General features: G+C 39.6%; 1 protein-coding gene across 6 annotated transcripts in view; it reads right to left on the bottom strand.

Moving 5' to 3' along the window:
• msi2a (musashi RNA-binding protein 2a) overlaps positions 1–27535 on the bottom strand; it is a 162068-nt gene that overhangs the window by 3274 nt on the left and 131259 nt on the right. For 2 of the 6 annotated variants that reach the window (XM_081354711.1, XM_081354713.1), the window contains 4 exons: positions 25306–25380; positions 15671–15736; positions 6782–6961; positions 3389–3543 (listed from right to left, as the gene is read on the bottom strand). In XM_081354711.1, coding sequence (XP_081210837.1) covers positions 3389–3543; positions 6782–6961; positions 15671–15736; positions 25306–25380 — 476 coding nt within the window. Of the gene's footprint in view, positions 1–3388; positions 3544–6781; positions 6962–15613; positions 15737–25305; positions 25381–27535 lie in introns of all 6 variants that reach the window. The other 4 variants (XM_081354712.1, XM_081354714.1, XM_081354709.1 and 1 more) reach the window with 3 other exon arrangements.

The raw sequence follows: 27535 nt of genomic DNA, 5'->3' as shown, positions 1-27535 counted from the left end.
TTTAGAGGGCAAAACGGCAACCTGTCAACAAGCCTTTCTGAGAAACACAGCCGCTTATCGGGCCTGTCATCAGACTATTGTGTGCATGGCAGAAGCGGATCTGTCTAATCCATACGAATAAATCAAAGTCAGTCTCACACCCGCTGCTTTAGAGGGCAGGAAGGAAAGGCTCTCTTAAGTTTATATTGGCTTTTCTACCAGGCTTCCTCATTTTAAGAATTGTGGGTAATAAAACTATTTTGTCTTGGATGTGTGTTAAAGCTACAAGTTAGAGAGAGAGAGAGAGAGAGAGAGAGAGAGAGAGAGAGAGAGAGAGAGAGAGAGAGAGAGAGAGAGAGAGAGAGAGAGAGGTGGGGGGTGGGGTTTCCAGTAGGAGGTGAACTGGTGACACGTGTCAGAAAAATAAATGGAGACGAGCATTTTAGTTCTGCGTCATTTCCCGTGTTAATGTTCTGCACGGAGACATCAAGAACTACACACACACATCTATCAGTCCAGCTGAACGAACGCACACTACATTTGGAATTAATCACATAGCACAAAACGCTCTCGCTCAGAAACACACTAATGCCGATGAATAAAGTTATGAATTCATGCAGTGGCATGTTTTATTTAGATGCCAGGAGGCAGAAATGAAGAATAAAAGACCCAAGTTTCTGCTCACTTCAGTTTCTAACCAGCAGTTAATGTTCCTGTCACCAATGAATTGTCTTTATACACAATAAACAGCTGTTTATTTGCAATTCGTCAACATTAGCAACCAATTTAACCATTTAACAAGTTTTTTTTTTTTCCTTTAAAGTGACTTACTTCTTGCAGAGGCAATCTCTAAACATAAATGTCTTGCTCAAGGGCCTAATAGTGAAGGTTAACGAATCAGGTTTGTAGAATCAAACCTTTTAATTACCAACCAAGTACTTTAACCACTAGGCCAGTGGTTTTCATCCCTGGTCCTGGGGATCCACAGCTCTGCACATTTTGTATGTCTCCTTTATTTAACACACTTGATTCAGATCATCAACTAATAAGACCCATAGCTGTGTTTAAGTCAGTGTTTCTCAACCTCTCCTGCAGGGACCCCCTGACAGGCCATGTTTCTGTTTTAACCCTGAAATGGCACACCTGATTCAATTAATGAGTAGTTATTAGAGTAGGAAGAGTAGGAATTATTCAATTAATCAATTAGTCAACTACTCATTAAGCCTTTAATTATTTGAATCAGGTGTGTCATTTCAGGGTTAAAACAGAAACATGGCCTGTCAGGGGGTCCCTGCAGGAGAGGTTGAGAACCACTGGTTTAAGTTCACCTTTTTCATGCCCTTCTCTCGCTAACTTTCCTCCATCTCATTCACTCGGCTGAATGTCATTGCTTATGTTGCACGAGTGCCCGTTACTGGCGGAACCCTTGCAATGGTTTTAAATCGAACACCCTAAGCCCTTGAAAGCTGCTATGGAGGCCACCATGCGAGTTGCTGTTGTAGATCTGCACAATTAACCGTTAAAAGATAGCGATCTCGATCTCATCCACATGATCTTATTCCTAAATGACAACAATTTGGTTGTCTATAGTATTGGAATAAAAGTTTATAGTTAGGATATAAACATTGATGTCTACAGCAGTGATCAAAATAGAGTAAGTAACCTTTCGAAATTACATTGCTACACCAGTAGGTGGCGACAAGTGACTTTATTTGTCATTAAATCATTCATTCAAAAGATTCGTTCAAAAACAGACTTCACTTGTTTCATTACTGGGTGAATCAATGAATAATGAGTGAGTCATTGAATCATTTATTACACTGATTTAAAAAAAAAATTTTCAAATTAAATTTTTTTTTTTTTAAATAGACAGCTCCAAATAACATTTTGTCAGAACCTCTAGTAAATTAGGTTATTTTGTTTAGTTGTCTATTCAGAATCGTAGGAGAATTGTGATCTCTTTTCTAATTTTCTAATGATTCTCAATTTATCCAGAATCGTGCAGCTCTGTGCTGTTGTGACATCACAACGGTGTTCCATTGTGGTCTATGGATCTGCCTGAAGTGTACATAGGAGTAGACTCTGTCCCTTGGTCAAAACCAAGGGATCGAGGGTCTATCCAATGGTGGCAGGGATTCCCCAAGGGGAAGTGCTTAGGGAAGTTTGTGAGTGTCTAAAAGTGGAGTCAAAAGCTGTCCACGAACTGAAATAAGTGTGTCAGAAATGAGAGACATACAAAATGTACAGAGCGATGAGTCACCATGACCAGGATTGAAAAACCACTGCATTGGACATCATTTTTCTATTCTGATGGGAAAATCTCACCAGTTCTGGCTCAGAAGTTTAGAAATAGTTCAGACAAAAATTATATTTCTGTCATTCTTTTTCCATTTTAACCATGGATGACGCATGTTGGTTATGAGACATTTGAGAACAATGAAAACAAAAGTACATTTTTATTCCTCAAACCAAAATGCGGCAAAAGTATTGTCTGATTTCTGAAGAGTATACCATGGCAGTCGTATGGATCACTATTATGGTGATTTTTCAGGAGCTTCCATGAAAAATATTATCAACGTCTGGAATGGCACGTTGAGTAAATAATTTCAGAATATTTAACTAATCCACCACAATTACATCTCTATCATTCTTTACCTTTCATATACAGCAGATGAAAACAGGCCTCAAAGCAGATCACGCACAAGCAACAAAACTGTAGAAATCTGCTGCAAACACTCGCATAAATCAAAACATGTGCTTCAGTTGGTTAAGAAACTGATTTGTGAGAACAGGGTGAATAATTTAATTTCAATTTGGCACCTCATTATAAATGCTTTCTTCTTCAAATTGAGATCCGTGCTGACACCGAGCCGCAACCTGACGTCCGTGACATCTGCAGACAGAATCCGTGCGCTCCCCGACAAAAGCCAATTAAAGCAAGTTTTTGTGCAACGCAGGGGCTTTTGTTTGGAGACGGTGTCAAGAGCATCTGCTAGTTACAGGGACATCTGATTTTTGACAATTTGCTCATTTCCAACCATGGCAGCTTTTCGCTTTCTCTAAACTGTTTGTGATGCTTTTATTCCCCAAACAAAACATCAGCGAGACGAGAAGTGTCAGTCTAACGGAGACTCGTGACTCATTGGGGTATTTTTGAACATGTGGAATGGAACTAATTCCTCTGATATTTTTATTTTTTATTTTTTCCAGTGCCGCGTTTCTAAATTGCTGCGCTGACAATCAAGCCCTTGGCAGAAAAAAGTGAGTCATGATGGAGGGAACAGCCAATCAGACTCTTATTTCTCAGTTGGAGGTTGAATAGAATTAAAAACTATGATGGACAAAACGACAAAAGTGAGAACTTTCTCTGTACTTTCGGATGTCTTGAGTGAAAGAGCGCTGTACTCACTGCGATACTGTGATTGAACCCGGAGCCCGGCTGGGGGCTGGCAGCACTGATGTAATTTCCCACAGCTGAGTCCTGACTGCTGGGGCCGTACAGGTCTGCCACGGGTCCAGGACTGTTTGCACCGGGGAAACCTCCAGGCCGAGGGGGGTTAGCACCTGTACAGGACACACACACACATCAGATCCATGATTAAGGTGGCAGAGACAGCTTCCAGCACAGAGAATCATGGGAAAGAATACATACACTACCGTTCAAACGTCTGGGGTCAGTAAGATATACATTTTAAAAGAAAATAATACTTTTAATCCGGTGAAAGTAAAGACATTTATAATGCTACAAAATATTTATATTTAAAATCAACACTTTTGAACTTTGTATTCAAAGAATATTTAAAAGTGCATCAGTTTCCACAAAAACATTAAGCAGCAAAAACTGTTTTCAACATTGATAATAATGAGAAATGTTTCTTTATCACTAAATCAGCATATTAGAATGATTTCTGAAGGATCATGTGACACTGAAGAGGAGTAATGATGCTGAAAATTCAGCTGCATCATCATTTTGAAATATATTCAAACTAGTGTATGACGTTACTTGTGTGGTATGAACACTTTTTTATTGAATAATAACCATTCTAACAATGCGAATGTGTTTAAAGCTAAATAACAGCAACTGTTCAGAAGTTCTTCCATTGCTTGTGCTGTTTAAAAAAAAATGTTGGACTATGCAAACTACATGGGTATCTTTGATAATTGTAAGGAGTTTTCCCATGAGCACCGTGTTTTTAAGACACCTGCATTCTGTCCACTTGTTCGGTTTTTAAATACAATAATGTCCTTTATGAACCACCTTCACAATTGGACAGCATATAGATTAAAAACACCCACAACATTAATGCAAAACAACAAGCAGCCTGGCCTGATCGAATGCCGTTCAGCAGGTCTGATCGAAGCACAGGGAGAAATGCAGGCTTTCCTGCTGTGCTGAGCACACTGTGAGCTGAGATTTCAAGTATGAACACGCATGTAAAGATCGAGCTTCCTTTGTGACTGCTCATTTCCTAAATCTCTCTTCACAGTGACGGAATACAGTTGAAGTTAGAGAGACCTCCAACAACTGAACATCAGTGACTGCAGTCAGCACAGGTGTAAACTAGAGAAAGAGATGCACGTGTATGATGTAGGCTTACTGCGGTAGTCGGCCGTACACGGATTACATTACTTGCCCATCACAGCACGCAGCATTTATTAATTAAAACAAAAACCATTTAGTTCAGTTGGACAACGGACACTACAATTATAAATTGAAAGTGACTGCTCTGCCCCATACAGTGTAGAAAGAGTCAGATTCCCCGCATCACGTGGCAAGAGTAAAGCCCAATTTATACTTCTGCGTCGAACTCACGCCGTAGCTACGTCGCAGGATGTGTGTAGCACGCGTACCCTGACGTGCGCCTCTCCAAAAATGTAACAACGCGTCAATTCTACGCGGACCACAAGCGCTGTGATTGGTCTGTGAGTGCAAATTCTAAAGCGAAAGTAAAAATCAAGTATCTCAAGAATTCATTTATATATTTGAATATATATAGAAATAAATATTAAGTTCAGCAATATTTTTTATTTAGCAGTATTTAATACTGTGGCTTTTGGTTAAATGACATAGATTGTGTTAAATTAGTGATGACAGACAGCACTAACTAACTCTCCTCCTGTCCCTGGCCGTGTTTCCCAGAGATCTACGGCTTACCTCGCTTTTACAGTCATTTTATGTGTGTACTGTAATCTTTCTTCCATATAATTGCTGGATTCTGTAAAGGTGCTGTGCCTTCTCTCGCTTTGCCAGAAAAAGGATTTATGCTCCAAATTAAACCCTGGGGCTAAACTGTTACTGCTATTAGCTTTAATAGCTAAACATGACTTACATTTATTGGCTTTGACTGGTAGCTTAGCAGCAGCCATGCTAATTAAACCCGCCGGCCTGCGATTACGCAGCGTGTTTTGGAGACACAGGTGACTCATCTGTCCCGCTCCAGCTCCCAGCATTGGGGTTTGAATCGATGTCACCCTGCACATGCTTTGGCGGGATAACAAAGTGTTTTTGCTGAGCAGGGACAGACTTAGAAACATAGATATTGTCTAACACAAAGCTACACACCAATGGCGTCAGTATTGACCCCTGAAAGACCCACAATGCATTGACTGTGTCCAAGTTGCCACAGCAACAAGCATACAAGAGACATTTGGACGGACCTTCATATCAGGTAGCGCGTCTGTATTTAATAGAGCTATCTGGAAACGCTCTAAACCCATACTGAAAGCAATATTAAGGTCATAAATTGAAGCAGCAAAGTCATAGATGAGTTTTTGTTTCCAATGCCAACAGAAAATAAAACTAAAGAATATATTTTGTTGTTGTTTAGCTGGAGAAATGTGTCAAAATCTAGCAAGAAGGAACAGATGAAAAGACTTGTTGCAAAAGTGGGAGGCCAATACAACAAAATATGTAGCAAATCATTGACTGATCTGAACTCACAGATTGTATTCTTTAAATACTTGTCTAAATGCACTTGAGAGTTCTTAAAGTCAACAGTAATGGTGTCCCCAACACATTTACTTCCATAATGTGACGCATTTTAGCGAATGAACAAGAACACTAATGGTTTTTTTTTCCATTTAAATCATGTACTCTTAGGAATGGATTTAGCTTTAGCCTTTGTACTGCGAGTCCAAAGTTACCGGCAGCAGAATGAGCACAGGTTGGGCTCAAGGCCAAACCTACTTCATCTATGTAATCGCTGGAGTAAAGCGGGAGGACTACAGACATTTTCCTGTTGGCTGCCAAATGAAATGAGGCAAAGAGAAGTAGGACAGAAGGAGCTGAATCTCAAAGATCCACGACACCTGGCCTGGCACTGATTAGGACCGCACCGCAGATGGGTCACACAACGCGTGACTTCACTGGCTCTTTCAAAACAATGAGGCTTAACGTGCATCAGACAGTCCACAGATTCAAACCATGACTAGAGGGTGGTTTTAAATCTGATTTCTAAGAGAATCTCAAAATCAATGTAGGAACAGACTGAAACGAGTCAACCCTATATTATACTTCATACACAGATGTTGTACAGTACGTATTTAAGATATATAAATAATATATGATAAAGTATTTTATCCTAACAATGCCTAAGTATTTTATGAAGCATTGTTAGGAGTGATCTCAGACAGGTAGGACTGATTTCTTTGCAGTAAAACATGCAGTACATGAGTGGGTTGTCTCTGTATGTACAAAAAAACATAAGGACACTCTTGTAATATTAAGGGGTATTCCCAAATATATCATAATGAATGGGTGTTAGAAGCAGAACATGTCTATGATAAAATACGCCATACACACCTGAGCTCTTGAAGTGGTCCGGGCTTGGGTGGTGCTGGGAGGGTGAGTTGCAGGTGGAGGTGACGTGCTCACTTTGCAGCATCTGACCCGTATGGGGCCCCAAGGTGGCATAGTCGGCAAAGGAGCAGGGAGCGGCCCTCTGGTCACCGGGGCCAGAATAAAAGCCGTAATCGGGGAACCCTAGGAAATACATAGAGGAGATGAGACGCGGCCATTGATACACGACACTATGTGATACAAAAAGATGAAGTGACTGAAAGGTGACGACATGAGGCTGAATGATGCCCACATACACTCAATTTGTTAGTAGTTACACAGCATGATTCCCACTAAACCAAAGATCTTAAGAGATACCTATGTGTGAACACATTAGATATGGTGGATAGGATAGTGAGAAATAAAACGCTGTCACATTCAGTGTGTGGTTCAACAAACTATCAGTGATGTTTATTGGCCATAAACATCAAAAAAGTATGTTAGACCTTAACAGACACACTTTTCATCAGGATGGCAGATTATGAATGCCTCAGAGGACATTATTTGATGGCTCTAGTTAACATTTATAGCTGGTCTCTTTAATCCTATGTGCGGGTTTGATATACAGAGAGCATGAAATGTCTTCATTGGCCTTCTAGAAAGAGCAAGATGATCCAATCAAAGAGAGCCAGGATCCACCGCACAGGCTTTTACATCTTACGTCTCCCCTGCCGCATGTTTGCGTTTCATTGGGGTCTGGGACCTGCAGGAGCGTTCTGGAGTAGTGCCGAACATCACAGCGCTGATTATGCCCTCCACAGCTGCCAAAAGTAATCTGAATCTCTAAGTAGCTTCTCTTTCATCAGCTTCGCAACTTTCCCTCACCGTCCGCGGTTTGTGGGCAAAACGCCTGCCTGTCAAATTACACTCAAGTGTTGAAGAATGGCACAACTCCAACACCGCCTGCTTTCTGTAAATCATGACTTGAGGAATCACAGAAATGTGCCGCTGTAATGATCCCAATTACATCTCTGTATAAACTCGAGCTTCGCATGAACAATTCAGTGAACTCATACAAAAACACATGTATGTATATAGCCCAGACAGACTTGTGGGTTCTTTTTTTGCCCCGATTTTTTTCTCAAACTGTTGAATTGAAAGCTTAAACACATTTAAGGAACAAAACTGAAAATTCCAATGTCATTCCAAATCTATACGATTTTCTTTCTTCTGAGCAACACAAAAGTTTTTTTTCTTCTCCATACAATGAGAGTCAGTAGGGTCATATGTTGTTTGTGACCCAACTGAAAAAAACTAATATATTTTAAAATTATCTTTTATCATACTGGCTTGAAATGAGAGTAAGTAAATGATAACAGAATTTTCATTTTAGGCTGAACCATTCTTTTAAACGAAGCTGAGAGCATTCTTATTGGCAGTTAAAACCAATCAAACACAAACATACTAAGGGGTCAGGGATGTGTTCAACATTATGAATGCCCATCAATCCAATTCTACAGAAATCTGTGGAGCTTCCAATGGAGTTCTGTGTGGGACACACTGGGCCTGTTCCAGGTCAACACTAGGCATCCTGGGTCTTTAATGAGTCTTTTAGATCGTTCTCTCCTCACCCTACACTGTTATTCAGGACTAAACCGACTTTCACGCTCGATCTCAACTGCGAAAAAACATCAACAACAACAACAACAACAAAAAACCCCAGCAAAACAAAGGCCAGAGACACCCTTTCTTTTCGTAATCCATTTTTTCGACGTGCATTCTAATCGCCAGTTGTCCTTGAATTTTAAAGTGGGTTTTCTGCTCCCCGCTAATTAGACAAGCTTCCGCTGCCTCTTCTGCACTCTCTAATTAGATCTTTAACAACAAACAAGAGTCGACCTCTATACAGACTCCTCCATTTGTTAAACGGCTGAACAGGGTGCAGGTTAGCGAACGCGCAACGTCAACCCCCCCCTCCCGCACTGTCTTTGCGGAACTGTGCCGGCACGCATTCCAAGAGTCGCACATTGCCAGGACACCACAATGGCGGCTTCCTGTTCCATCTGCCTAATTCTGCCGATTACAGGATACTGGGAGAGGCAGTACACAAAGCCGACATTCACACACACAACAGATGTACACAGCTGCTTTGTTTATGCTGACACGGACAATTAGCCCTCAGCTGCACAAGGCGCTCAGTCAGGAAGGTCTTATCTAATAAAGGCAGGGAAAATTACCTTTATTGTTCAGGTAGATTGCCTCTAATGATAGTGCCATCAGTGTAAAAGGATATGAATAAAATGAGGCTGAAAAGAGCTCTTCAGTTGGATGGCAAGACAGCAGAAGCAGCCATCTGGGAGCAAGCCGTTGCCTGATTATCTTCCTCTGCTCATTTTCTTTTCAGAGCATACAAAGGATTTACTTTTACTTAAGCAAAGGTGAGAAACAGAGAGGGATCGGGCAAAGTTGCTCTGACATCAAAGTTAGAGAAATAATAGCTCTCCTCTGATCTTTCTAAAACAACACATGTTCTCTCGCAGCATGTTCAAGAGGCAGCGTGCATCACCTCGGGGGGTTGCGGCGATGTGGGTGTCTGCCGCAGAAATGTGTTTAGTCTGTGCGCCACAATATGTGTGCGAATTAATGGTTTGCTAATGAACACCATTGGAATGCTGTTTTAGTTGTACGGACATCTGGTGTAGCGCTTCATCAATAACACAATTTCCGGCACATCACCAGAGCTTTTGATAATTCAGCTGGCAGCGCGCTAGAGCTGTAAATCTCTGTTTCTGGGTTTAACTGCAGTCTGGACATACGAGTTAGTGAGAACAGCAATATCACTGCAGGTGCCACACATTTACATTCTGATGTTCTTTAAGAAGTAATCAGAAAAAAACCCATGGAGAACAGCCCTATCTTTAGGGTCTTTATTATAAATTAACAATTTGAAAGCAGGGTTCAAATCAAATCAGTTTTGAAACTGTATCTCTACATGACCAGGATCAATTTTATTTGTTCAACTTTTACATGAAAACAGGGCCTGATAGGTCCCTTGCAGAGTTGACATCCCATAATGGGTTTTGTTGACATTTCCAAAATGAAATTTCCCAGTCATTTCAAAATTACCAGTCAGTAATGTTTTGCCATGTGTGCAATAAATTTTTTTGTGCAAAAATATAAAACATTAAAATAGATTGCACATACATTTTTAAATACTTTTTAATATATATATATATATATATATATATATATATATATATATATATATATATATATATATATATATATATATATATATATATATATATATATATATATATATATATATATATATATATATAGTACAGGTCAAAAGTTTGGAAACATTACTTTTTTATATTTTTGAAAGAAGTCTCTAATGCTTATCAAGGCTGCGTTTATTTGATCAGAAATACAGAAAAAAACAGCAATATTGTGAAATATTATTACAACTTAAAATAATAGTTTTCTATTTGAATATACTTTAAAAAATAATTTATTCCTGTGATGCAAAGCTGAATTTTCAGCATCATTACTCCAGTCTTCAGTGTCACATGTGACATCCGGTCTATCACATGATCCTTTAGAAATCATTCTAATATTCTGATTTATTATGAGTGTTGGAAACAGTTCTGCTGCCTAATATATTTGATGAATAAAAGGTTAAAAAGAACTGCATTTATTCAAAATAAAAAAATATTTTCTAATAATATAAATCTTCTTTACTATCACTTTTTATCAATTTAACACATCCTTGCTGAATAAAAGTATTGATTTATTTAAAAAAAAAAAAAAAAAAAAAATTACGGACCCCAAATTACTGACCAGTAGTGTATATTGTTGTTACAAAAGATTTCTATTTTTAAAAAAATTGCTTTTTTTTTTTTTTTTTTTTTTTTTACTTTTTATTCATCAAAGTATCCTAAAAAAGTATCACAGGTTATGAAAAAATATTAAGCAGCAGAACTGTTTCCAACTTTGATAATGAATCATCATATTAGAATGATTTCTAAAGGATCATGTGATAGACTGGAGTAATGATCCTGAAAATTCAGCTTTGCATCACAGAAATAAATGATAATTTAAAGCATAATAAATTGAAAACCATTATTTTAAATTGTAATAATATATCACAATATTACATTTTTTTTTGATCAAATAAATGCAGGCTTGATGAGCAGAAGAAACTTCTTTCAAAAACATTAAAAATAGTAATGTTTCCAAACTTTTGACCTGTACTGTATATATATATATATATGTATGTATGTATGTATATACACACACACACATATATATAAACACACACACTTATATTTACTTATAAATGGGAGAAAGTGCAACGTGCAATATGGCGGAATAAGTCCCGCTTTCTAAAGAAAAGTGTCAATCGCCGCCATTGCAGCAGCCGTTAGAAGCTCCGGTTCCTATAGAAACGGCAAGTGTTCTGAGACGCGCATAGTGGTGTGCATGAGCATTAGCATGGTCCAGCCTGACATTTTTTTTAGTTTTTTGTCATGATTTGAAATCGTTTTAAAAAAGAATTATGAGACAGTTGTTGTCAGATTTCATTGGTGATTTCAATTATGCAATTTAAGCTTGGCGAACAGTTTTGGAGATTTTGAAGTTTCCCCATTTAAAGAGATAGGAGCTGCACTTGCTTGCCGGAGATGTTTCTCAAAGATGGCCGCCGAGTGAAATGATTTGACTTTGACCATAAGCAGGAGAGTGAGTGCGGTGTGGAAGCAGGTGAAGCTCTCAGTTGTGAACTGCTAAAGACTTCGACTCAGCTCCTAGTTACAGTATCACTGTCCATCTTATCTTCAGCCCAATTATTAATATTCCAGCTATCAGTGTGAAACAAAAGACCCCTTCTTCCATTTGTTTCTTTTTTTTCACTCTCTCAGTAGTCTAATTGGATGTAATTACTCATCTGCAAAGCAAATGAGTGGGTCGGCGTTGCCGTGGCGACCAGATCAGCGGGCCCAGCAGTGCGAATCGTTCGCCGAGCCTCATTTCTGACGATAATTACCCCTCTCCCCTCACTTTCACTCTCACCATCTCTCTCCTGAACAACAGAAAGACCTGTTACGAAGTTATAACTCAAGTCATCGCTTGTTTCCTTTCTCCCTCTCTCTCCCAGTTTGCAGCCAACAGTGGGGCGGCTCTCTCTGAGTGGATAACGGCTATCCTCGTTTCCACTTTACCAGATCACAGAAGTGACCTCAAACTGCCTCTCTCTCTCTCACTAACACACACACGTCAAACAGTCTAAGAGCTTTCGATCACATTCACAGTAAAACACAGGCTAGTGTCTGTCCTCCGCCACTTACATGGCTGAGCTGGTTAAGAGTGCATCAGTGAACAAGTGTGTGATTATCCACACACACACTCAAATCCCTGGTGGCCATTCGAACAAACCACTTGATGGCGGATGTCAGTTAGTCTGTCATATTGGCCCCCAAATTAGCTTTGAATTTCAGAGCAGCTGTAATTAGCCTCTTCATTTCCACCTAAGTCAATTTAGAAAGGGGAAAAAAACCCACATGCGCCTGGATTTAGCTTTCACTTTCCATTCAAAACAGTCCTTTTTGACCGAACGGCTGGCTAATTAACATCACTAGACCCCCTTTTCCGTAAGTACCGACATTTAATAAATAATACATATTTAATGTCTTGTCATTTTGGTGCTCAGAAAGGCTTTGCTAATGAATTTTAACACATGATTTATTCAGCCATTTTCTGGCATACTCTCAGGTCTCTCTTCGTGCTTTTCTCTGGTTTAATGACAAAGTAACCTCAGAAATTCAGGACGTTATATCTAAATTAGTGACGGCTCAGTTACAAAGCTTTTGACACTGAGAGTTATGATTTGTAGATGAACACAGCAGGAAGACGCCCATCATGCACCTTTTTTTGGTGACAGATTCTTAAGGCTTCTTCCTGATCAGACTGAAATGAAACTTGAGTCATCTAGTTTTTATGTGTTTTTGTGTCCTCTTAAAGCATCCTAAAGCAACCCCACCCCCCACCGTTTATGTTAAATCATTTATAAAAGAAATATTACATTTTGCAGATAAAAATATATACTAATAAACATCGTTTTATATTTATTTTAAATGTATTACACTGTATGTATATGTAAAAATAAATTAATTTTAAAATAAATATTAAATTATTCAGATAAAATAAACAAATATAATACACGATACATTTGAAAAAAATATTACATTATGTGTTTATAAATAAATAAAATACAATTAAAACTATACATTTCAAATTAGAAATATAAATATTATACAACTAGAATTTTTTTAATGAATTCAATAATAGAAATAAATAAAATAAATGTATACTTTTCTCTATTGGGGACAGCAAAGACCAGAAGGATCAGGTACTACTGCTCTTTACAACAACTGCAAAGTGTCTGTGTGTCATGAGCATACAGTAGGTGCTACTAACAAAATGCAAACTAAAAAAAAAAAAAAAAAAAAAAAAAAAACCTGATGATTCGTTCATATCAACCACACAAACCCAACTCTGATACCACATGGACCCTAGCTCTAATGCGATTTTCTCTATGGGGATTTAAATCACATTCAGTCCATCAGGAGCTAATGCAGTGGGGAACTACAGCCTGTAGTTTAATCTCACCTCTTATACAGGAGCCAAACCCACACTCTGCAGAGATGCTTTTCAAGGTTCACAGAGCTTGTTGGGATGAAATGGATAATGATCTCGGATAATGTGAGGTATTTTGCCAAACAGGAGCATCTTCATGCCCGGGCAGGCGGCCCACTGCAGCAGAGCAGAACGTAAAACAACATCTCATCTGCTCCCTCAAATACAAACTTGTAATACTACCATGCTTCTATCGGTTAATAATAACGAATGGACCTCAACCCATTCGGCATTTCATTTCACAGTACTGATAGTTCTGTAGAAAAAAAGAAAACGACACCAGCAGATTCCGTAGGACACAGGGGTTAAATGCAGCAACCGCTGGCCATTGAAAAAACCCTGACACAGTACTGCTTATTCAAGAGAACATGGCTCAACACTGCACACTCCTACAATACACCAGGGCACAGGAAACTGCCTCCACTGCACTCCATCTGCTGAGCAAACTCATCACTTTCCACTGATCTGTTAGTGTCTTACGACAACTACCATCTCACTGGGGAAAAGAGGAGATAAAGACAGGGGGAGAGATGGAAATAGAAGATGGGGGGATGAAAAGGTGAGAAAAGAAAAGCTGCACATGATGAGGTGAACCAAAAAGAGAGAAAGACACACACGTTCTTTCTGCCTTAATGATCAGGAATGGGTCGATCCGCATACGGCAACCTCTAGAAAAACAACAAGCATCCCATGATCCTCCACTGAGAGACCACTGCATTGCTCTGAAAGGGACAGAGAGATCCAGGGGGAGATGTCTCAGCAAAGCAGGAAAGGACGAGGCACATCAGTTGGAGACACACGCCAGCAGTGTCCTGCACCAGGGAAATCGGCCTCCAGAAAGCTGTGCGCCCTGCGGAGCCAACAGTCTCTGCAGTCTCTGTCAGGTCCAGGGAGACAAACCTTAACCTGAATCTCTGAAACACTCTCTTTAACAGGAAACAGCAGTGAAACACTGCAGAATTTAGATGAGGGATTGAATGCGTTCGTGAAAGCAATTCTCCAAGACAATTTCCTCTTAAGTGCAGTTCTACTATGTCAATAAACTCCAACTGAAAGGAGAAAAATGGTGTGTTATCAAGTATACAAATCTCTGAGATGTTAAGTCTGTAAGCTGTGGTATCTAGCTCTCATGTTAATGTTTGAACCCCAGCGTTGCGTTACCCTGGTGTCGTGTTGTGAACAGGTCAAGCGTTTTAACGATGTTCAAATTCAACATTTAAACTTTGACCACATCTGACCTTTAGAAGCGCATCCAATGATTATCTGACAATTTGCCTGATGTATCATTACATATCATATGGGATGACTGCGCAACAATCAAAACAAGATCATGTGACATACATCACCTTGTATGACGAAAAGTTGGAGGCATACTGTATTTTGACATTCAAAGAAAAAAAAAAAGTAATATGCTACCTCTTTCATTTGTTTCAAAATTGACACTTCCCATAATGCTTTTTATGTGCAGGTCAAAGCAACACACTACGAGCAGAGCTGGGCAAAATTCTGAATTGACTCCCTTTCAGTTCATGTGTGTGAATTTGAACTTAATTGGCCACTAGACAGAAAGTTGAAATGGTGTGACAGGAATCGGAAAAATTGTAATCCCATCCATCCATCAACCTTCAATCATGGCTTTTTATATTTTTTTCATAACTTTCAAATAAGGCTATAAAGCCAACATTTAAAGCTTTTCTAGTTAAAAAAAAAAAAGTAAATTAATTCCTTTGAATTAAAATCATTTGAATTTCACTTCCTTGTATTCAAAAAGCCACTTATATGTTTGACTATTCTTTTAAACCTGTATACACTACTTTAAACTCGAACCATCAACAGAGTCCAGAGCCATTCACAACCAGAGGACACTCCTAAAACAAACATTTCCCACACACCGTAAAGTTCACGTTCAAGACATTGGATCTGATCTCAGCTGCACTCTCTTAATGATTGGCATTAACCCTGGATAGACTGCAAGGCACAGAAATGCATGTGGCCAGTCGTAGCAGAGATTTTAGTCTTAGTAAGTGAAATGACAGCCGGCACATGATGCACATGATGAGTGAACGGTGATAGACGGGACACAGAATCTGTAGTGAAGAGTGTGTTTTCGGCTGGGGGGAGCAGTAGCCACTCAGAACACAGGCGGTAAAGAGTGTTTACCTGGCCCTGCGTTCTGTGGGTACGCCATGTAGCCACTTCTTCCCCGGGTCGCCCTACCTGAGCCTCGTGCCGCCGCCACTGCTGCCGCTGCCACGGGTCCGTACGTCGTCGCTGGGAAACCTGCTGAGAGAAGAAAATTATTTACTAGTGGTCTTCATCTCAATCAAATTTACAGCCAAATGAATGCAGCAGAGCTTCAAGGGAACAACTCCATTCACACTAACGCAACACACACAGGGGAGATGCTACAGTACATCATCGTTCAAATAATTATATATAAATCAAAAGAACTCAAATATAATTGTTTAGAGTAGAGCTAGCAGGACTGATCTACAGCCCCTTTCATTTTTTGGCAACAGTTTAATTACAGACAGCACAGGAACACGCTGCTCATAGAAGGACCGTCAGCTATTTCTTTCGCACACAGGCTGGGAAAAATGTAATATATTAAAATTTATTTGCACTCACTTTCGACTGCTTCAGAAGCTTTCACAATAACACTCTAATTTGATGCGAGCAGCTCAGAATTATGGGCATTTATAAAAACGGTTACTCCACTGGGAGGACAAATGTACTTGTTTGCCTGAACGCCACTAGAGGATATAGAAACCGTATGATTTAACACACGGCGACAGCGCCTGTCCACCCTCATGTGTTGGCCGAGTTGACTGAGATGCATCAGAGCTCAATCCATCAGTGTGATCATTTGTATGGTGGACATGGAGCGTGAGCGGACAGAGCAGAGCAGAGAGCAGAGAATTGTAGGATTAATTGCTTGCATCGGAGTGCCTATTATCTCACTGAGAAGCATCAGATGACATGTGGTCCTCTTTAAGGTCCATAATGGCAGGTAGTAATGACTGTGTGAGACCCAAGTGTGTGTGTCCATACAGCTCATCTAAATGTGCTTCTTGGGAGTTGAAAATATGAAAGAAAAAAAAAATTCATCAGCCTTTTGATTTCTACTCAACTTAATACTGAACAACTAGGCAAATTCTATTGAATGACATTGTGATTCACAGCATGCAATTTGTTTGTGGTAAACCAAGACTGCTAAAGAATCTACATATTTAATGACAGTCGTGAGTTCAGTGTTCAAACAATGTAATCAAACATAATCATCATCATTGTTGAAGCCAACTAAAGAAAACCAACAGGGCAGAGTATCTACAGCTCTATTATTTCATAACAAACGTAATTATAGTCCCGGCACTTTAATGAAGGCGTGTATCTGCGTCTGACAGCTGCTAATCAGAGCAGTAAAAACTTGCAGGGGGTCAAAAGCCCATCTACAGCATGTCATTACACCAGACTGTAACTCAAAACTCTGAAGGTGGAGTGGCTTAATAGGTAAAGATTTGAGATTGGCAACCCAATTTTTCTAGGTTCAAAACCAAGATGGGGTGATCCATTATCTATCACCTTCTGGTTACTCTAGAGCAGGGGTTTTCAAAGTGTGGGGCGCGCCTCCCCAGGGGGGGCCAAGGGGGCAATTTAAAAAGTTAAATTGTTATTATTCTAAAAATAAGGCCTCGTTTACACTGCAGGTCTTGATGCCCAATTTACCGTCCATTTACACGTTTTTTCAACTGTATCCAATTCATGCGTTTACACTTGCCATACTATCTGAAACATTGCGCATGCTTAAAGGGTTAAATTCTCTTGCACAGATGGACAAACGAGAAATAAGCTTGATGCTAGGTCTGCGATATAGGCCTATGCAAAGTTCGCCAAACATCACCATGATTTTAAGGCAGAGGAGGACAAAAAGTGCCATCATTGCAGCCTGCGCATATGCTTCAGTTATTGTGTGCGAGAAAGATCTCATGACTGGTGGGAGCATATTCTGTTTAAATATTGGCTCTTCCCCAACGAGGAGCAGTGGGTCCGAAGTTTTAGGATGAGCAAGCCAACCTTTGATATGTTGTGTCAACGTTTGTCCACATTCCTCTCCTACGATGACACAACGTTTCGTCAGGCCGTCCGTCCCTTTGCAGATGCGTGTCAGGGTTTCTATCGTCATTAAACCGCGGAGATGTTGCCTAATGGCTCAGAAAATCCGATCTGCCTGTTTACACGACAGTCGCATTGGAACATATCTGATTTATTTCCGATTTATTTCCGATTTATTTCCACATATGAATGAGGCCTGAAACTGATCTCGAAATATCTGAATGCATGCGTTTTTTTCCTGTTTACACGGTCATAGAACACATCCGATCTGTGTCACATATAAGCAAAAAAATCGGAATTGGGTCACATTTCACTGACAGTGTAAATGAGGCCTTAACTGCACTTTTCATGTTAAAACAAACAATGATAAAAGTGAGGAGTTAAAGGTACAATATGTAAATTTTTTGCTTTAAAAATAGCAAAAATCACTATATCTATGTTATATATTTTTTTTTTTGTTGTGTACTTACATTATCCCAAATGTTTCCAACAACTTTCAAACCAAGAGAAATTTGTATTCCAATTCAATTTTAATTCGAAGACACGTCACGTTTCTTTATTTCCGTTTTGTCGCCGCCAATGGCGTCATATCCGCGATATCCCTGGTTTCCGCTCGTGCTGCCATAGCAACCAGAGCCCTCTGATAGTAACCAAAGCGACAGACGTGGACAACATTAGTTCGGAATGTCTATCTGCACGCTGTAGTTGTTTCGTTCAAACATTATGGACCATGGCAAGCAGACTTTGGATAAAAAAGGAGAACTAAAACGAGAATCAATATCAGCGCGGTGTTTTCGAGATGCCAAGAGCTCCCATAGACAGTATATAAACGAGAGCTCCACGTCCGAGACTTCGACCGCTTCTACATGTACTTTATTAAACAGATGAGCACATTTACATAAAACTAATCAATGTTATATAGTTCAACAATGATAAAATGTTAGAATATGATCTGTATGTTATTCTAATGTTGATCTAGCTTACTGCTAGTCTCATACAGACAAACTAACATAGAATAACATAAATTTCAACACATTTAAATGCAGTTTAGTGTGATAGTGTAATGTTAGACCAAGTGAAACAGCGCTGCGTTACCTCAAGTTTAATTTATCTAATAAACTGACCTGTGAGTAGTAATTCTGCACTCGCGTGTAGTTCGGTAGAATGAAATGTCCATATTGCTTTTATATCCGCGGGACTCGCGTCGCGTGTGGACCTGATAGCTGTCTCTTAGCAATGCCGACCTGCTTCATATCACAGTCATGATAAAAACATTGATGTATTTACTCATCCATAAACATTATTAGATCGGTCGGCTTGACGTTGATGACAAGATCCATAATTTTTAGCAAGTGTTGCGTCATCAAACTACGCCTTTGTTATTGTAAGAGGTTAACGACCCCTAGCGGCGAAAAAATTACATAGTGTACGTTTAAGAGTCTGACATAGCTGTGTCTGTGTGTGTGTGTGGGGGGGGGCATTGGGTAAGTTGTGTCAAAAGGGAGGCCCAATGTCTTAGACTTTGAAAACCCCTGCTCGAGAGGGACTGTTCCTATATTACACTGCAAAGCAAGTGATAACGCATAAAGAGATAATTTACACTTCTGATCTGAATTTGGCGTAAACAACTGTGACTGTCAAAAGCATTGTGCATCAAAACGATTTTTCAAAAATAGAAAGAAAAAACAACAACCAAAAAACCCCATGTTTTTAAAATAGTAACAAAAGAGGGAAAATGTGCCATTCAGCCACTCATATAAAATAAAAATAAAAATAAATAAAATCAAGAATATTTGCCATATGGCTACTAAATATGAACATGAAAAATTTATAAAATTAAGAAAATTTGTCATTTGGCTACTGAATAAATAAGGAAAGATAAATGAAGAAAAAAAAAACTATAAAACTAAAAATATATAAAATAATTTAAATAAAGAGAAAAATTTGATAAAGTAAATGAAAAAAAAGAAGACAAAAACAACTGAAAACCGAAATCATAATGTAAAAGAAACATACTGACGTGTATAATAGATTGGTTTGTAGAGCACAAAGAAAGAAAAAAGACAATAAAAAGAAAAGTAAAAATAAACAGGTCCAGATTAAGGATGGTTACAGATAATCAAACCTCTGTGGTCTCTCTGGTTTGAATTACGCATGTCATTTCCTGTTTCTTTCCTCAGCTCGTTAATCTCTTCACAAAACACAAATCAGTATGCTAATGCTAATGCTAATGAAGGTCACGCATCCTTGCTTCTCTTTAGCGCTCTTCGCTGTTGCCGAGCACAAGTGTCCTTCACCAAAGTGTCACAAGTCATTCGTGCTGCTTTTTCCCCCTTGCCTCTTTTCTCTGCACAACATCTTCTGTCCCCCAGTGGCCTCTCTCCCTGTGCCAAAGTTAGCACTGGAACAAAGTTCTTGCGAGAGATTAACTTTGGCGGATTAGGTGGGTTAATTATTAGATCTTGGAGGCTCATTGTTTTGTGTTTCCGTCGTGAGAGGCTGCTCAAGAGAGGCGCTGCAGCATTAAATCAATTTCATGGGCTTTTCATTACAGACGAGATAACGCCAACATTTAGCATTCAGTTTTATAGCGTTATTTAAATCTGCTCCAGTGAATGGACTGATGGGAGAGAAAAACCCTACTGAGAGGGCACAAGGACACAGTGCTCTCCCTGCTTCTGTCAGAACCCCATGAGCACCGTAAAACCACACACATGAACCCCAAGGGAGTGTAGAAAGGATCTACGACACTGAATCTTCTCGGCTCTGTGATGAAAGAGAGAGGAAGAGGGACGTAGACAGGAAGTGGAAGAAATTTTGAATCGTGTAAGAGGCACATTGATGAACATTGATGATGGGTTCACCACGAATACCAAAGAAACCAGCCAGTGATGCCCTAAAAACTGATTTTCTCTTACAGAAAATTCACAAATCTATTTCTTACAATTAAGCAGTGGCCTCATTTTAATGGATGGTACACAGAGAGAAAGATGTTCTTTTGATCAGACTAGGGCTACCCTGCTTTAGGAAACAGCTGCTGAAAGGAGCCACACGTCCTGGAGTCAGGCTATAAATAATTCTGATGTAAGCCCACACACACACGGCTTGTGTCCTATCAAGCAACGCAGAGCTGTGAAATGACAAAATCTGTGCCTTCATCTTTCCTTCATTGCCCACTTTGAAAGGAAAATAAAAACAATGAAAGATGCCATAATAAGAGCTAGGAAAGGCAACAGCATCGGCTCTCTTTTCATCTGTGCAGCTAGTGACCTGTTGTTGCTGTCCATCAAAAAAAAAAAAAAAAAAAGATGCATCGTTTGTAGTTTTGCGAAAGCTTTTTCATGCGATATCAAAGGTGGAATCTTGGCATCTTCTGGCACAGGTGGTGTCTATATGAAGAACAGATAAACATTTCTCTTCTTCCTACACGACAATATATACAGAACAGTCATTATAAACGGGTTTTTGTGCACAGGTTTCAAAACTGAGATTGCTTTTCATACGTGAAAGATTTTGCCCAAAATGAAACCATTTACTGTGCTGGATCTTCATCATGAGAGTCTTCTGACTTTGATTAGGGGACAAAAAGTCATTTTGCCAGGCAGATTAAAGGGCTCAATCTTTTTTTAGCCTTTTCATACACCATTAAACTTAACGATGAAGGGGGGAGTAGAAATCTCCAGAAAGATCCCTGGACGTCACGAAACCCGCAAACGCCCGCCAGGTGCATGCTTCACCCCACACCATAATGAGAGATGATTTTACGGGCAGGAGGACAACCGTGACTGCGCAACTCCAACAAGAGTACGATATCATCTCACCGAACATTAGTTTGGTTTTGGACACATATGGGCCGTGAATCACGTGTGTAAGTGTGTGTGTAATGGAGAGAAGTATAGTTACACCTCCATAGCACCGCTCTGAAGCAGATGTCCCGGAGACGACGCACGTTTCCTACCGCTCATCTAATCATAAAACAAAACCATATCTCCGCGTTCTTCGACAGATCGGGCCCTTGTGCCAGAACGCGACCAAGCAGGTCGAATTTTGTTGTCGAAAATAAATCATTCTCTGCCCAGGCACAAAAGAGCTGAAGCGCTTGGCCTGTTTCTAATGGAAGAGTTTCCAGGATGGTGGGTTCTGCCGACCTTAGGTGAAGATTTTGTGTCAAGTATAGTCAAGTCTACTTTCCATGAAAAAACATAAGAAATGTCACAAAAAATTCAATGAAATATTGTAAGGATTGTGGGTGACAGGTGTCAGCGGTGATCCACTGAGAACTGGAGGAGCTCAGGGCATCAGCAGGAAGGACTCCACTCTGCATTCTGACATGTTACCTAGAAGCACTTAGTATTAATTAGTAAGGCCACCTCATTATTACCCAAGTAAACACTTCTAATTTGTTATGCATTTTAATGGCCTTCACCAAACACTTAAGAAACATCTTCAGGCATTTATAAAAAAAAAAAAAAAAAAAAAAAAAAAAAAAAATCAACAACTCCAGACAGCTCGCAAATAACCAGAAGACACTTACTGCTAACGCAGCAGAGCTTGGTATAAAGATTTGTGGGTGAGAAAGAGCCCTGAAAAGAGTCACCTACACACTTAAGAGCCTCAGGTGTCTCTCCTAAGATGATCTAAACATATATATATATATGAATATATATAAATATGAATATATATAAATATATACATATATAGATGGTAAAGATAGGGTAAAGTACTACAATAACTGAATAAAATTAGCCAACTGTCCATATTTCTTTCTTTTTATGTGTCATACAAAACAATTAAAATAGTGTGTTACATCTGTAAGTGTGGGTGTGCAAGAGAAACAAACCGTGAACTCAAAATTCAACGCACAGTTGAGATGATATAAAGAGACAGAGCATTAAAAAAAAGAATAGGGGCACAACGGCTCTCCAAAAGTCTTCTCACAGATGGTTGATTTCCATAATGACAGCAGAGACAGAGAGATCACTGGGTTTATCAGAGCCTCATTCATGATCTCAGACGGACTCAGATTGACTTGTGTGAGAGAGAATTACTGACTTTAAAGGTGCTTTCACACCTGAGCGTTTGTTTCGGAGTCTTGTGCGTATTCTTCTTTGGTTCGGTTTGTTAAGGCATATGTGAACAAGGCAATCTCAGATCAGTACCAAAACAATTGTTCCGAGACCGCCTGAACGAGGTGGTCTCGGCCTGATTGCAAACAAACTCTGGGGTGGTTCGCTTGAGGTGTGAAAGTAATCTGACCCAACGAACCAAATGGTATTATAATTCATAACGGGAAATGTGCTATATAAATAGCAGTAGTGTCTGATTCTGTGAGTGAGCACATTAGTTATCACAGCACCTCTTCATCTTAAAATGTTGTGTAATTGCGCTTCTCCGTGCGAGAATGCTGTCCTGGTGAAGCCTTGATTCCTGCTCTAACTGCATTATAACATTCATATAGTGTTTGCGTGTGTCTTGGCACTGTTAACCTCTAGACAGCGCTGGGAGATCCAGAGAGCGCGCGTTTGAATTTGCTGCAGTATTAATATGAATGTAGTATAGAATTTAACAGCGGGAATGACGACTACATTCGTATAGTCTTTGCGTGTGTCTCGACAGTTACAAATAAAGCCACAATAAGCTCGTTGAGCGAACTTTGCAATCATCTTGATGGATGACACAGAGGAAACTCTGACCAATAAGAGGACAGTTGTACTTGCATGTGACTTCCGTGAACATTTTGGTACTCTTTGAAAGGTTGCCTTGTGAAAGTGAACCGGACCAAGAAGAAAATGCAACACTGTAACAAATTAAGAACCCGTTTCAAAAAATAAATAAATAAAATCTATAGGAGTGAAAACGCCCTTTGTGTGTGTGTGTGTCACTGTTGTCCTGTTTCAGGGTTCATTTCTAGTTTCAGTACTAAAAAAAACGAGAAAGAGACAGATGTTGGTGTAGTGTGATTTTATGGTATTTCGATGTCAGGTGCCGTCACATAAAGATGAGTAACTGTGCAAGAGTTTGAGGCTCACCACAGATCAGAGCACACTTGTGTGCGAGTGAATGTGTGTGTGTTTGTGTGAATGAGAATGTCAGCTAGTGTGTACGTGTATCCTTTTATGCATCATGAGTCAACCCAGTCAAATGGAATTTATAACTATTCTGAATATAAATACAAAGCTCTGTGAGAAAGAAAACAATATGTGCCTCATAAAACCCTCTACATACACCTCTCTGTTATGTTTTTCTGTGATGCCCTCATTAATAAAAAATAAAAAAACGAAGTTAAAGGAACACTCCATTTTTTGAAATATGGCTTATTTCAGTGCAGATTAAGACGAGGCGATTTCCTAGGCAGATATTGACTTGGGACTATATTGGGGGGAAGCACAGGCGAAGCACTGCTACTTGGGCGCAGAGATATCACGCAACTTCCGTCAACATACCAGCGTGAATAGTAGCTGGCTATTTTTCCTACAGTAGACATAGTGAATGGCGATGAACATGGCGGATTTTGTGAGAGACGAAGAGGGTGACTTCTCAGACAGTCAAGATTCAGAACCACACCTCTATGAAACAGAGTTTTCAGAAGAGGAGCTGCGTGCTTTGGAAATAGAACGACAGGAAGAGGTTGCGATCGCTCAACAGCCTGAGGACGTAAGGATGAGAGCCAACACGAACTGGTGGTGTGAGTGTGGGGGAATATGCCAACCTATGCCGACTGAAATAGAGTGTCTGTGCTGTGGTGAGTGGGACAAGGTACTGCCATCGATGACCAGGCACAACGTGGGGGGATTTCAGGTGTTGCGTGATATCTCTGTGCCCAAGTAAGTGCTTCGCCTGTGCTTCACCCCAATATAGTCCCAAGTCAATATCTGCCTAGGAAATCGCCTCGTCTTAATCTGCATTGCTATTTGTATTCGTTGTCAACACGCAGGCCACAAGAAGTAATTAGGAAAATTCTGTCATCATATACTCACCCTCAAGTTGTTTCAAACCTGTATGAATTTCTTTCTTCTGCTGAACACAAAGGAAGATATTTTGAAGAATGTCAGTAACCAAACAGTTAACTGGTCCCACTGACTTCCATAGTAGGAAAAAAAATACTATGGAAGTCAATGGGACCAGTTGTTTGGTTACTGACATTTTTCAAAATATCTTCCTTTGTGTTCAGCAGAAGAAAGAAATTCATACAGGTTTGAAACAACTTGAGGGTGAGTATATGATGACAGAATTTTCATTTTAAAGTGAACTATCCCTTTAACTAAAATAGGAATAAAAAATTTGCAACAGAATGAAAAGTGAAAACTACAACTACACATGTGTGCTACAATATGAACAAACATGTTGGGAAAAGACCAGCGTCCATCAAAACATCCATCACACCCTCAGAAGAAAAACCCATTAGCTCTGCTCATGATATCAACAGACAGGTGGCCATCCACAGGACACTCATATCAACACTAATATCTCCCACCAGCTGCAGAGCAATGTGCTCACCTTCACGCCTCAAACACACACACACACACACACACACACAGCTTTTACTCACATTGTCATACACACACTTCACACATCTGCGCAAGTAACAAGCTCCCAAAATGATGCTGAATTACATCAACGAGACAGATAGATACATTATGGACAGACAGACAGACAGACAGACAGACAGACAGACAGACAGACAGACAGACAGACAGACAGACAGACAGACAGATAGATAGATAGATAGATAGACTCACCTGGAAACTGGTAGCTATAGCTTGGAGAAAATCCTGTGTATCCACGACCGTATGTTGCCACAATGTTTGGATAACCTACAAACACACATACAGACAGAAACAGCATCTGTGAATTTTCTGCTTTATTTTTCTGCCTTGTGGGGTAAATTCATGCTTAACCCTGATCAATTGGACATGTCTGGAAGAGGGTGTGTATATGTAAGACTGTCATAAGAGCAACTGCATTTGAAAAGGAGGATAAATATCACCACAGTATGTTTTCAAGCACATGAGCACTTTAAATGAAGAGGCAACTTCAGAGAATTTCATTGCCATCTGTTTTTCTCTGATGCTATTCTGCCGAGAGAGAGAGAGAGAGAGAGAGAGAGAGAGAGAGAGAGAGAGAAAGAGAGAGAGAGAGAGAGAGAGAGAGAGAGAGAGACATACTGATGTACGTTATAGTTGGCCTTATTTTCTCATGGTTTCTCTTTGAAATTGACATGCTGTATTAATTTCATATTTTTCCCAAAACAAGAATGTGAAACGGCAGTCACTACTGCTCGGTAATAAATCACGACACACAGATGTCAGAAATCACTCCAAACACACCTTCGTGCAGAGCTGGCATATGTGCACTTATGATTTCCCGAACCTGTCATGAGTCGCTCAATATCAGTTGACAGCAATGAAAACACTTTTGACAGCTCTCACAGAATACACTGCTAAAAAAAGGGTTCTTCCAGAGAGGATGTGCTCACACACACGGGAAATACACGACTCCAGGAGCTACCACAACATCTCTCCCGCCCTGCAGCAGTGTGATGTGTGTTTGTGCGTGATGTGTCTAAAAAAAGTTTTATTCTTGAAGAGAAGGGGGAAAAAAAGACAAGATGAGAACAATCAATAGAAAAGAGGTAAGAGGAGACAAAATGAGGTGAGATGAGACAAGAAGGGATAAACAAGAATATACAAAAAAAAAAAAAATCAGAAGACACCAAAAGAGAAAGGCTGAGAGAAAATAGCAAAAGAGAAGACATGAGACCAGATGAGAAGTGATAAGACAAGACCAGAAAAAAGCAGCAAGATAAGAAATAATGAAATGAGACAAGACAAAACAAACAAAAAACATTAGAGAATTTTTCCAACAAAAATATAAGGCAGACCGAAGGGACGAGAACAAACCAAAAGAAAAGAAATGAGACATTTAAAAAAAAGTAACAGCAGAGACGATATTAGGAGATGAGATGAGACAAGAATTTAAAAGAAGAGATAAAAAGAGAGACCAGTTGAGAAGACAAAACAAGAACCTATTTAAAGAACAAAAGAGAAGAAACGAGACTAAATGAGACGAGATAGGACAAGAGAAAAAATTAAACAAGATGAGAAAGGAGCAGAAAAGAGAAGAAAAAAAGACGAGGTGAGATGAGACAAAATAAGACAAGAAGAGAAAAGTCTGGAGGAGACCAAATGAGAGGAGATGAGACAAGACCAGAAGAAAAGAGAAAAGAAGGTATAGATAAAAAAAAGGAGAAAGAGAAGAAATGAGACCAGAAAGTAACAGCAGAGAGGAAGTTAGGAAATGAGACGAGGTGAGAAGAGATGAAAGGAGACAAGACAAAACAAAAAACATTTGACAAGAAATGATAAGAGAACAAATGAAAAGAGATGAGGAAAAATAGGAGACTAGATGAGAAGAGAAAAGAACAGAAGAGACAAGATTAGAGAAATAAACAAGACAAAAAGAGAAGAAATGAAACAAGATGAGAAGAGCCCAAAAGAGAAGAGGCAGCAGAAGAGCTGAGCTGTCCGTATCTCTGTGCATTGTGGGTAAAAAGGCTGTGTCCTCCCCTGGCGGCTGTTATCTCAGGCTCTGATTTGCATTATTAATGTTCAGGCTAATATACCTATTTTATGGCTCAACAGCTCAGATTCACTTTAAAATCAATTATACATCTGCGGCAGCTGAAGCAGGCAGCAGCTCAAATGTGTATTAATCTCAGCAAACATACACGCGGCGCCCGACTATAAAGATAAATTACACGATTAGCAGTGGTAAACAAAAGCGTGAATGCGTCAGCTTTAATGAGATTTGGCGTATAAGAAACTTACAGTTCCTTAAATAATGAGCCCTGATCTGCAGCCCTTTTTTCATATGCAAATTGTATAAGTTCTGTCTGGTCGTCCTGTTCTCTCCAGTTTCATTTAGATAAGACCAGAGTTAATATTTTCACTTGAGTGCTTCATGCTCTCG

The sequence above is a fragment of the Scardinius erythrophthalmus genome (assembly GCF_964197995.2).
Source record: "Scardinius erythrophthalmus genome assembly, chromosome: 23".
Lineage (NCBI taxonomy): Eukaryota > Metazoa > Chordata > Actinopteri > Cypriniformes > Leuciscidae > Scardinius > Scardinius erythrophthalmus.
This window is presented reverse-complemented; position numbering and strand designations above follow the sequence as displayed.